The 12,005-nt window shown below is 40.3% G+C and overlaps 1 protein-coding gene across 1 annotated transcript in view; it reads left to right on the top strand.

The window, feature by feature from the left end:
* Positions 1-544: 544 nt before the first annotated feature.
* Positions 545-12,005, top strand: part of MTIF2 (mitochondrial translational initiation factor 2) — a gene marked incomplete at its 3' end in the record, with an annotated part of 29,947 nt that continues 18,486 nt past the window's right edge. The window contains exons 1-6 of the mRNA XM_080711073.1: positions 545-766; positions 1,272-1,383; positions 3,873-4,044; positions 4,973-5,133; positions 6,809-6,985; positions 10,345-10,484. Coding sequence (XP_080567199.1) covers positions 548-766; positions 1,272-1,383; positions 3,873-4,044; positions 4,973-5,133; positions 6,809-6,985; positions 10,345-10,484 — 981 coding nt within the window. The 5' untranslated portion in view covers positions 545-547. The remainder of the gene's footprint in view (positions 767-1,271; positions 1,384-3,872; positions 4,045-4,972; positions 5,134-6,808; positions 6,986-10,344; positions 10,485-12,005) is intronic.

Genomic DNA, 12,005 nt, shown 5'->3' with positions numbered 1-12,005 from the left:
TCCCAGTACCACCAAAAGAACAAAACAAAACAAAACAAAACAAACATCATGCCGGGCGTGGTGGCGCACGCTTGTAATCCCCGCGCTTGAGAGGCAGAGATAGGAGGATCGTGCAGGTTTGAAGCCAGCCGCGCGCGCTGGTTTAGGAGACTCTGTTTCCAAATAAAAATGTAAAAATAGGTCTGGGAGTGTAGCCCGGAGGTAGAAGGGCTTCTAGGAACCCCAGTACCACCAAAAAAAGAAATAACTCATCTCTCTGACCAGACTAAACTCTTTCAGTGCAGGAACCCAGTTTTACTCATTGTTATACTCTATTTTTTATTCTTTATTTTGAAACAAGGTCTCACTGAATTGCAAAGGGCCTAAGTTGCTGAGGCTGTCTGTGAACTGCGATCCTCTTGTCTCAACCTCCTAAATGCTGGGATTACAAGCATGTGCCACAATGTCCCGCTACATGTAGTTTTCAAATGAATGTCATTTACTTGGCTTGAATATTAACCAAAATATTATTTTAAAATCTTTTTTTTTTTTTTTTTTAAGGAGAAACATGAAGCAGAAGCTACTAAAGTTGGAGAATGTACTACGATTTCACATTATTTGTAGGCAACTTCACAGCCTGGATCAAAGGAGAATGTTAGTACAGCGGAGGCATGGGTTTTCATCTGCATCCCGGGTGTGGACAGCTCAGCTACGTGCCTGGCCCTGGCAGACAGATGTGTTCATTGGGGCTGCTTTATCTCAATATAGGCTTCTGGTAACAAAGAAGGTAGTTACAGATTTTTGTCCCTTAATTTTATTATTTGGTCTGATATGAAAATGCCCAGAATAATGAGTAGACACACAGTTATAAACCCATTACGTGGGAGGCTGAGACAGTAGAATCACAGCCAGCTTCAGCTACTGAGTGAGGCTCTTCTCAACTTTGTGAAGCCTGTTTCAAAATAAAGAATAAAAAACAGGGCTGGAGCCTGGCGTGGTGGCACATGCTTGTAATCCCAGCACTTAGAGGCTGAGGCAGGATTATTACAGGTTCGAACACAGCCTTAGCAAGAAGTAAAACTTGCATCAACCTGGTGAGACCCTGTTTCCAAATAAGAAATTAAATCAGGCTGGGGTTGTAGCTCGAAGGTAGAATGCCTCTGGGTTCAATCCCTAGTACCACAAAAACAAACAAAAAAGCAAAACTATTGGTAGAAGTAGTAACTATGATTTTGGTAGATATTGCAGAAAATCTAAATTGTCACTTGAATATTTTCTTTCTTTTTTAACAGGAAAAAAGACCATGGAAATCTCAGTTGTCCTCAACAAAATCTAAAAAGGAGGTAGAAGTATGGATTGGAATGACTGTTGAGGAACTGGCCAGAGCAATGGAAAGAGACATAGGTGAGCAGATAAATTTACAAGAAAAAATATGGGACGTTAGCTGGGCATGGTGGTGCTGAGACAGGAAGATCACAGGTTTGAGGACAGCTTCAGCAGCTTAGTGAGGCTCTCAGCAACTTAGTGAGAGCCTATTTCCAAATAAGATATAAAAAAATAGGTTTGGGAATGTAGCCTGTAGGTAGAAGGCCCCTGGGTTTCATCCTCAGTACCACACTCACACACACACACACACACCAAAAAAAAAAAAAAAAGAAAAGAAAAAAAATATGGGGAGATGAAAACCCTGGAATTTTATTTGTCATGAGATTAAGCATTCAGGGTTAAAACTAGACTGGCACTTGATTCTAGTATTTTTCACTTTAGGTCACAAACCCTAATAATTTTTTTTTTTTGTGGTAGTATCAGGGATGGAACCCAAGGGAATCTACCTCCAAGCTATACCCCCAGCCCTATTTTCTATTCTAATTTTTTTTTTTTTTTTTTTTTTTTTTGTGGTACTGAGGATGGAACCCAGGAGCATTCTACTTCTAAGCTACACCCCCAGTCCTCTTTTGTATTCTTTATTTCTTTTTTGTTTTTTTTGGTGGTACTGGGGGTGGAACCCAGAGGCTTTCTACCTCCAGGCTATACTCCCAGACCCATTTTATATTTTATTTGGAAACAGGGTCTCACTAAGTTGCTGAGAGCCTCGCTAAGTAGCTGAGGCTGGCTTCGAACCTGCGCGATCCTCCTGTCTCAGCCTCCCAAGTGTGGGGATTACAAGTGTGTGCCACCATGCCTGGCTTTATTCTTTATTTGAAACAGGGTCTTACAAAGTTGTGGAGGGCCTCACTAAGTAGCTGAGGCTGTCGTCGAACCACAATCCTTTGGTCTCTGCCTCCTGAATGGTGGGATTACAAGCGTGCACCATCACTCCCAGCTCCATGTTTTAAATTTTTAAATTTAAATTTATTTATTTATTTATTTTTGGTACTGGGGATGGAACCCAGGGGCATTCTACCTCCAAGCGACACCCCCAGCCTTATTTTTTTATTCTTTATTTTGAAACAGAGTCTTGAGTTACAAAGGGCCTCACTAAGTACCTGAGGCTGTGCATGAACTGCAATCCTCCTGTCTCAGCTTCCCACATGATAGCATTATAAGTGTGTGCCACCATGCCCAGCTCTTTATTTTGAAACAGGGTCTCACTGAGTTGCAAAGGGTCTCCCTGAGTAGCTGAGGCTGGCTTTGAACTGTGATCCTCCTGTCTCAGCTTCTCAAATGCTGGGATTACAAGTGTGCACCACCATGCCTGGATCCCTAATCTTTCTTTAATTCTGTTAAATGTAGTTCTCTATGATTTTACTTTTTTTTTTTTTTTTTGTAGTGGTTACTAAGAATTGAACCCAGTACCATTCTACCTCTTAGCAATACACCAGCCCTATTTTTATTCTTTGTTTGTTTGTTTGTTTGTTTATGTGGCAATGAGTCCAGGGTGCAGGGGGCTTTCTACCTCTGGGCTATACTCTCAGACCCATTTTTTATATTTTTAAATTTTGAAACAGGGTTTCACTAAGTTGCTGAGAGCCTCACTAAGCAACTGAGGCTACTTTGAAACTGCTGCACAATCCTCTTGTCTCAGCCTCCCAAGTACTGGGATTGATTACAATCAATGTGCCACCATGCCCAGCTCTTATTCTTTATTTTGAAACAGGGTCTCACTAAGTAGTTGAGGCTGGCTTTGCACCTGTGTGAATCTCCTATCTCAGCCTCCCAAGTTCTGGGATTACAAGCATGTACCACTATGCCTGGCTCTTTGTGATTTATTTTATTTTTTATTTATTTTTATTTTTATTTATTCATTTATTTACTTTGTAGTAGGGGCATTCTACCTCTGAGCCACACACACACCCCCAGCCCTATTTATTTTTTTTATTTTGAAACAGGGTCTCACTGAGTTGCAAAGGGCCTCACTAAGCTGAGGCTGTCTGCAAACCACAATCCTCCTGTCTCAGCCTCCCAAATGCTGGGCTTACAAGCGTGTGCCACCACATCTGGCTATGATTTTTTTTTTAACATTAGAGAAACAGATAATTTATGTACTTATATATTCCATTGAGTATACTGTTTTATATACTTTTTGTGTGTGTGTGGTACTGGGGATGGAACCCAGTGGCATTCTGCCTCCAAGCTACAACCCAGCCCTATTTTTTATTCTTTATTTTGAAATGGTCTCACTGAGTTGCAAAGGGCCTCACTAAATAGCTCAGGCTGGCTTCGAACTTGAGCAACCCTCCTGTCTCAGCCTCCCAAATGCTGGGCTTACAAGTGTGTGCCACCATGTCTGGCTCTATATACTTTTATTAATAGAGTTCTTTTTTAAAATTTTTATTGGTGCATTTTAGTTGTATATCTTAATGGAGTACAATGGTAGAGGCATACAAGAACGATAGGGTTCTTTTCTTAAGCACTTTATTTATAATCCTAAAATTTTGTCTTATTTCAACCAGATAGTGTATATGAAGCTTTACTGAACACTACTATCGACTTAGATTCACTAGACGCAGATTCACGTTTGGATGAAATCTGGATCAAAGAAGTAATAAAGAAGGCAGGGATGAAACTGAAATGGAGCAAATTAAAACAGGACAAAGTCAGAGAAAACAAAGACGCTGTAAGAAGGTAAAAGTTAAGTATATATTGAGGTATATTGAGGGAAGGAGACTATATTGTTTTACTCAGTTTGTAGTAGGAATATTTACTTTAAAATTTCCTTTGCAATTAAAATGATATATAAATGTAGGATAAATTTTTCTTCAAATTACAAGGATCAGAAAGTATTGAGGGTTGCCAGGCGTGGTGGCGCACTCTTGTAATCCCTGTGCTTGGGAGGCGGAGACAGGAGGATCATGCAGGTTCGAAGCAGCCTCGCTGGCTTATTAAGAGACCCTGTTTCCAAATAAAATATTAAAAACAAAAAATAGGTCTGGAAGTATAGCCCTGAGGTAGAAGGGTTCCATCCCCAGTACCACCAAAAAAAAAAAAAAAAAAAAGTATTCAGGGTTTTTTTGTGTGGTGCTGGGGATTGAACCCAGGGGCATTCTTGCTCCGAGCTACACCCCCAGCCCAATTTTTTATTCTTTATTTTTGAAACAGGGTTTTACTAAGTTGTAGGGGGGCTCACTAAGTAGCTGAGGCTGTCCATGAACCCAGATCCTCCTGTATCAGCCTCCCAAGGACTGGGATTACAAGCATATACCACCACACCTGGCTTAATGAGTTTTTTATAAAACTCTAAAGGTTATTTTTTCATAATATGCTGAATATGTATATATACATATACATATATATATATACTCATATATATGCTTAGTGTGTATATATATGTCTGAATTTTAAAATTTGATTCAACTATGCCCATTGTTATGAAAATGCTAACTATAGATAAAGAATTGTTAAGCATTCTGTTATAAGTTATGTCTAATTAAATAGTTATGTCTAATTAAACTTGACTGTTAATGGTAGCTCACAAAGATAACTCATACCAGTTCACAGGTTATAAAATATTTCTGATATTTAAGAAATGAAACTCCTTTGCTGTTAATTGTAGGCCCCAGGCAGATCCAGCTTCACTAACCCCAAGGAACCCAGTTGTTACTATAATGGGTCATGTTGATCATGGGAAAACAACGTTGCTTGACAAACTTCGAAAAACTCAAGTGGCAGCAATGGAAGCTGGAGGCATCACTCAGCATATTGGTGCCTTTCTTGGTATGAGCACAGATTGCCTTACAATGTGCTTGGGAATCCCACTTACTATTTTCTTTAATCAAATGTCATTATATTAAATACGTAAATTAAAAATAAAAGGGATGCCTAAAGTTTAAGTCATTAGATTGATAAAATGTGGAGCAGGTGGTTAAAAGTTCTTTTGTACTTTCTTTTTTTTTTTTTTTTTTTTCCTTTGGTACTGGGATATTCAGCCCAAGGCCATTCTTCTTCTGAGCTACACCCCTAGTCCTATTTTATTTTTATTTTGAAACAGGGTCTCACTAAGTTGATGGGAGGCTCACTACTTGCTGAGGCTTTCCTCAAACCTGAGATCCTCCAGTCTCAGCCTTCCAAGTACCATGATTACAGACATATGCCACTGTGCCCGACTTGTACATTCTATAAGAAGATTTTTTATTTTTATTTCTATTTTTTTTAATTTTTTTGGCAGGACTAGGGATTGAACCCAGGGGCATTCTAACTCCAAGCTATACCCCCAGTCCTAGTTTTTATTCTTTATTTTGAAACAGGGTCTCACTATGTTGTGGAGGGCCTCACCAAGTAACTGAGGCTGGCCCCAAGCCTGTGATCCTCCTGTCTCAGCTCCCAAGTACTAGGATTCCAAGCACGTGCCGTCATGCCCAGATTCCATATTGCTTTGTTTATTTATTTATTTGTTTGTTTGTTTGTTTGTTTGTTTATTTATTTTGCGGTACTGGGGATGGAACCCATGGGCTTTCTATCTCTTAAGCTACACCCCTAGCCCTATTTTTTATTTTGAAATAGGGTCTCACTGAGTTGCAAAGGGCCTCACTAAGTAGCTGAGGCTGTCTGTGAATTGCAATCCTCCTGTCTCAGCCTCCCAAATGCTGAGATTACAAGTGTGCACCACCACACCCAGTGCATTTTTTATATTAAATCAGAGTCTCACTAAGTTGTGAAATGCCTTGCCAAGTTGCAGAGACTGGATTCAAACCTGCAATCCTCTTGTTTCAGCCTCCCTAGTACTGGGATTACAGGTATGCACCACCACACCAAGTTTAAATTTTTACTTAATTATGTTTTTATACAAACTCCAGTGCTACATTGTGTTAAGTTGCAAGTACTGAAATAATAGGTACCATTTACTGAGAACTTAATGTGCTCAGCACTCTGCTAAGCATTGTAATTGTTTTTTTTTTTTATCTTCACAACATTATGAGGTAGATAAACTATTCCTACTTATAGACAAGAAAGCTGAGACTTCTTGAGGTAAAGTAACTTGCCCAAAGAACATAGCTAGTGAGTGGCACAACTAGAATTTAAACCCAGGGTTATTGAACCCAAATCTGGAGCTATTAACTGTATAACAAATTGCTTTTTTGTGGCTCAAGATAGTTATATAGTTACAGTTTGCTAAGGTAGGGATATATGACTATATTATTGGTCTGTTCTTGCACTAGAATGGATGTCAATTGTTACATTTAAAAGAGTAGATGTATTCTAGAAATATGAAGAGTTTTTTTGAAATTAGTATAAATTTTCATTGTGAAATTTTAATCTGTGTTCTGATTAAGATTATTTTAAAGAATTAGTGATTGTGTTTGGTAATATTTATACATTTTCAGATATATGTTAAGGGAGTAAGGGAGTACATCTCTGAATCCCTGGTGTTCTTGGATCTGTGTTTCCACAGTCTCTCTGCCTTCTGGGGAAAAGATAACCTTTCTGGATACTCCAGGACATGCTGCGTTCTCAGCAATGAGAGCCAGAGGTGCTCAGGTCACTGACATTGTGGTGCTGGTTGTAGCTGCAGATGATGGAGTGATGAAACAAACCGTAGAATCTATTCAGCATGCCAAAGATGCTCAAGGTATTGTGTGGCTGACTTATATGTATGGGGAAGCAAGGTGCTTATTTGTTTTCTTAAGGATCCACTCCATAAAGTTGCACTTTTGGAGCTATTTACATGTTAACTCTGGCTTACTTTCCACCTCTTCTTACCTTTGGCTGGAGATCACACAAGGTTCAGATTCAGGCACCCTTCTCCTTGGGGCTACTGCTTTCTGGAGCCCTATTCCTACTATTGACTTTTTTTTGTACTGGGGATTGAACCAGTGGGAGTTCTACCTCTAAGCTATAGCCTCAGCTCTTTTTACTTTTTATTTTGAAACAAAGTTTGCTGAGTTATCAAGGCTGATATTGAGCCTATGATCTTCCCGTCCTAGCCTCCCAAATACTGGGATTATAGTCATGTGACACTATACCCAGCTTCTACCAAGACTTTTTAAAATTTTTATTCAAAGTAACAATTTTTAATAAGGAAAATGGAAATTCTTTCTTAAATAAGTGGTTTTAGTTTTTCTTGAAAGAAAGAATGGGATATCCAATACATGCCATACAGACCACAGGAAAAATCACAATTTTTAGTAATTTTTTAGTAGCACATTAAACATATCTATTAAACAATATGGAAAAAAAATAATAGCCAGGCGTGCTGAGCGTGGTGTCGCATGCTTGTAATCCCAGTGCTTGGGAGGCTGAGACAGGATAATTGCACAGGTTTGAAGCCAGCCTCAGCTATTTAGTGAGGCTCTCAGAAACTTAGTGAGACCCTGTTTTCAAATAAAATATAAAATAGATATAGGAGAGTAGCCCAGAGGTAGAAGGCCCCTGGGTTTCATCCCGTGTACCACAAACACATACACACAAAAAATAGCCAGGTGTGGTGGCTCATGCTTGTAATCCCAGTACTCAGTTTAATCGGGAGGCTGAGACAGGAGGATTGCAGGTTCAAAGCCAGCCTCAATTTAGTGAGACCCTGTTTCAAAAAAAAAAAAATAAAGAAGCCGGGCATGGTGGCGCACACTTGTAATCCCAGCATTTGGGAGGCTGAGACAGGGAGTCATGGTTCGTAGACAGCCTCAGCTATTTAGTGAGGCCCTTTGCAACTCAGTGAGATCCTGTTTCAAAATAAAAAATGAAAGAAATATAGGGTTGGGGGTGTAGCTCAGAGGTAGAATGCCCCTAGGTTCCATCCCCAGTACTGCCAGAAAAAAAATAAAAATAAAAATAAATAAAAAATAGGGTTGAAAGTGTAGCTCAGAGGTAGAATGCCCCTGGGTTCCATCCCCAGTACCGCAAAATCAAAAACAAAACAAAATAAAGAATAAAAAAATAGGACTGGGAGTATAGCTCGGAGGTAGAATGCCCCTGGGTTCCATCCTCAGTACCACAAAAAATAAATAAGTAAATAAATAAGTAAATAAATATAATACCATGTTAGAATTATAATATACCAGCCAGGTGTGGTGATATACACCTGTAATCCTAGTATGTATGTGGGAGACTGAGATAGGACCAAGACTTTAAAAACAAAAACTTTTTGTGGGGGGGCACTAGAGATTGAAGCCAGGGGCATTCTATCTCTGAGGTACACCTCTAGTCCTATTTTATTTTTATTTTGAAACATGGTCTTGCTGGGTTAATGAGAATCTCACTATTTGTTGCAGCTGTCCTCGACCCTGCATCCTCCTGTCTCAACCTCTCACATTCTGGGATTACAAGAAGCTCTTTACTTTTTTTTTTTTTTTTTTTTTTGTGGTAGTGCTGGGGATTGAACCCAGGGGCATTTGACTCCGAGCTACAACCCCTGGCCTATTTTTTGTTATTTATTTTGAGTTGCAGAGGGCCTCACTAAGTAGCTGAGGCTGTCTGTGAACCACGATCCTCTGGTTTCAGCCTTCCAAATACAGGGATTACAAGTGTGCACCACGACGCACAATTTTTCAATCCATTCATCTGTTGATGGAGACCTAGGTTCCATATTTTGGCTGTTGTGAATTGTGCTGCTATGAACATGGGTATGCATATGTTACCGTAGTTCTCTGACTTCAGCCCTTTTGGAAAGTTACCCAGGAGTGGTATAGCGGATTATATGGTGGATCCATTAGCAGTTTTCTAAGGAATCTCCACACTCATCTCCATAGTGGCTGAACTAGTTTGCACTCCCAACAGCAGTGTAAAAGAGTTCCTTTTTCCCCATATCCTTGCCAGCATTTGTTGTTATATGACTTCTTTGTGCTTGCCACTCTGATTGAGATTAGATGGAATCTCAGTACAGTTTTGATTTGCATCTCCCTGGTGGCCAGTGATGTTGAACCTTTTTTCATGTATCTATTGGCCATTTGTATCTCTTCTTTTGTGTAAGTGTGCATTTATTGAGAGTCTACTATGGGTTAATCACTGAACTAGGTGTATAAATAAGGAGTTGCTATAAATCCTAAAGAAAATGTGCAATAATGATATTTAGTTTTAACTGAGGATGAGATACTGGCTTTGTGTGTGTGTGTGTTGTGTGTGTGGTACTGAGGATTTAACCCAGGGGCACCATACCTCTGAGCTACATTCCTAGTCCGTATTTTACTTTTTATTTTGAAACAGGGTCTCACTAAGTTGTGGAGGGCCTCCCTAAATTGCTGAATCTGGCTGTGAACCTGTAATCTTCCTGTCTCAGCCTCTCAGGTATTGGGATTTCAGGTGTGTGCCACCATATTTGGCTTGAGGTATTGGCTTGAGATATTGGATTTTGACAATGAGTTAATAAAGTTTATGTGTGTGATACTTGGGATTGAACACAGAGGCAGTCTACCTCTGAGCTGTACTTCTAGCCCTTTATTTTTTGCTTTAAAACAAAGTCTCACCAGGCGTGGTGGCACACACTTGTAATCCCCACGCTTGGGAGGCTGAGACAGGAGGATCACACACGTTCAAAGCCAGCCTCAGCTACTTAGTGAGGCTCTCAGCAACTTAGTGAGACCCTGTTTCTAAAAAAAAATATATAAAATAGGTCTGGGAGTATAGCCTGGAGATTGAAAGCCTCTGGGTTCCACCCCCAGTACCATCAAACAAAACAAAACAAACAAAAAAACAGTCTCACTAGGTTGCTGAGAGTTTCACTTAGTTACTGAAGCTATCTCTAACCTATAATCCTCCTGTCTCAGCCTCTCAAGTACTGGGATTATGAGTGTGCATCACCACGCCCGGCCTGGCTCCTTCTTTATGACTAGAGAGCAGAACAGTGTGGTATGAGTCCAAAATGGGTTTTTAAGCCTTTTGTTAAATAAATACATCTATTGAATAAAGAGAAAGCAGACCAGGTTGGTGTCGCTTGAGAACTCCTGGACTTAAAGGTGTTCTGATTTGCACTCTTCTTAACTTTATCCCTTTCAGTTCCTATTGTCCTTGCAATAAACAAATGTGATAAAGCTGAGGCTGATCCTGAGAAAGTGAAAAAAGAGCTTCTGGCTTATGATGTGGTGTGCGAAGATTATGGAGGTGATGTTCAAGCAGTGCATGTTTCTGCCCTCACGGTAAATGTGGTACTTTTGAACACATGTGCCCAGATGTGGGGGCTAGACATCATGCACACAGTGCACTGAGCTTAAAGAACATTTTTTTCCTTTGGTACTGGGGATTAAACCCAGGGGAATTCTACCTTTGAGCTACACCCTATTATATTTATTTATTTATTTTTATTTATTTATTTATTTTTTGGTGGTACTGGGGGTGGAACCCAGAGGCTTTCTACTTCCGGGCTATACTCCCAGACCTATTTTATACTTTATTTGGAAACAGGGTCTCACTAAGTTGCTGAGAGCCTCACTAAGTAGCTGAGGCTGGTTTTGAACCTGTGTGATCCTCCTGTCTCAGCCTCCCAAGCGCAGGTATTACAAGCGTGCGCCACCACGCCCGGCCACCCTATTTTATTTTGAAATAGGGTCTTGCTCGGTTGCTGAGGGTGTTCTGGAGCATGCAATCTTTCTGTCTCAGCCTTTCAAGTACTGGAATTAGAGGTGTGCTACTGTGCCTGGCCTATCCAAAATTTTGATATATATAATTTGTGTTGTTTAAAAAGATCTTTTGCCAGGCATGGTGGCGTATGCTTATAATCCCCGCACTGGGGAGGCTGAGACAGGAGGATCACACAGGTTCAAAGCCAGCTTCAGCTACTTAGTGAGGCTCTTAGTAACTTAGTGAGACCCTGTTTCTAATAAAATATAAAGAGTAGGTAACTAGGTCTGGGAGTATAGCCCAGAGGTAGAAAGCCTTTGCACACTTGTACTTCTAGTATTTGGGAGGCTTAGACAGGAGGATCATAGGTTCAAGGACAGCCTCAGTAAGTCGTGAGACTCTCATCAACTTAGCAAGACTTTGTTTAAAAATAAAAATAAATTGCCGGGCATGGTGGGAGGCAGAGACAGGAGGATCGTGCAGGTTCAAAGCCAGCCATACTGGCTTAAGAGACCCTGTTTCCAAATTTAAAAAATATAAAAAATAGGTCTGGGAGTGTAGCCCAGAGGTAGAAGGGCTTCCAGGAACCCCAGTACCACCAAAAAAAAAAAAAAGGCTTAATTAAAAAAAAATAAAGGGATGAAGGTGCAGCTCAAAGGTAGAATGCCCCTTACCAAGTAGCTGAGGCTGCCTGAGAACTTGTGATACTCCTGTCTCAGCCTCTCAAGTAATGGGATTACAAGTATGCACCACCACGCCCGGATTAGAAAGATAATTTTTACCATCTTGGAATTAAGAAAGTTAAGAAACTTGCTGGGCATGGTGGCTCATGCCTGTAATTCCAGCATTTGGGAGGCTGAGACAGGAGAATCTAGGTTTGAGGACAGCCTCAGTGAGGTCCTTTGCAATTTAGACTTTGTTTTAAAATAAAGAATTAAAAAATAGGGCTGGGGATATAGCTCAGAGGTAGAATGCCCCTGAGTTCCATCCCCAGTACACACACACAGAAAGAAAAAAAGAAAAAAGAAGAAAGTTAAGGAACTTGAGCCAGGTGTGGTGGCACACGCTTGTAATCCCAATACTTGGGAGGCTGAGACAGG

Source organism: Muscardinus avellanarius, assembly GCF_963383645.1.
Source record: "Muscardinus avellanarius genome assembly, chromosome: 15".
In the NCBI taxonomy this organism is placed as follows: Eukaryota; Metazoa; Chordata; class Mammalia; order Rodentia; family Gliridae; genus Muscardinus; species Muscardinus avellanarius.
Note: the sequence above shows the minus strand (reverse complement) of the source record. Positions and strands in the feature narration are given on the sequence as shown.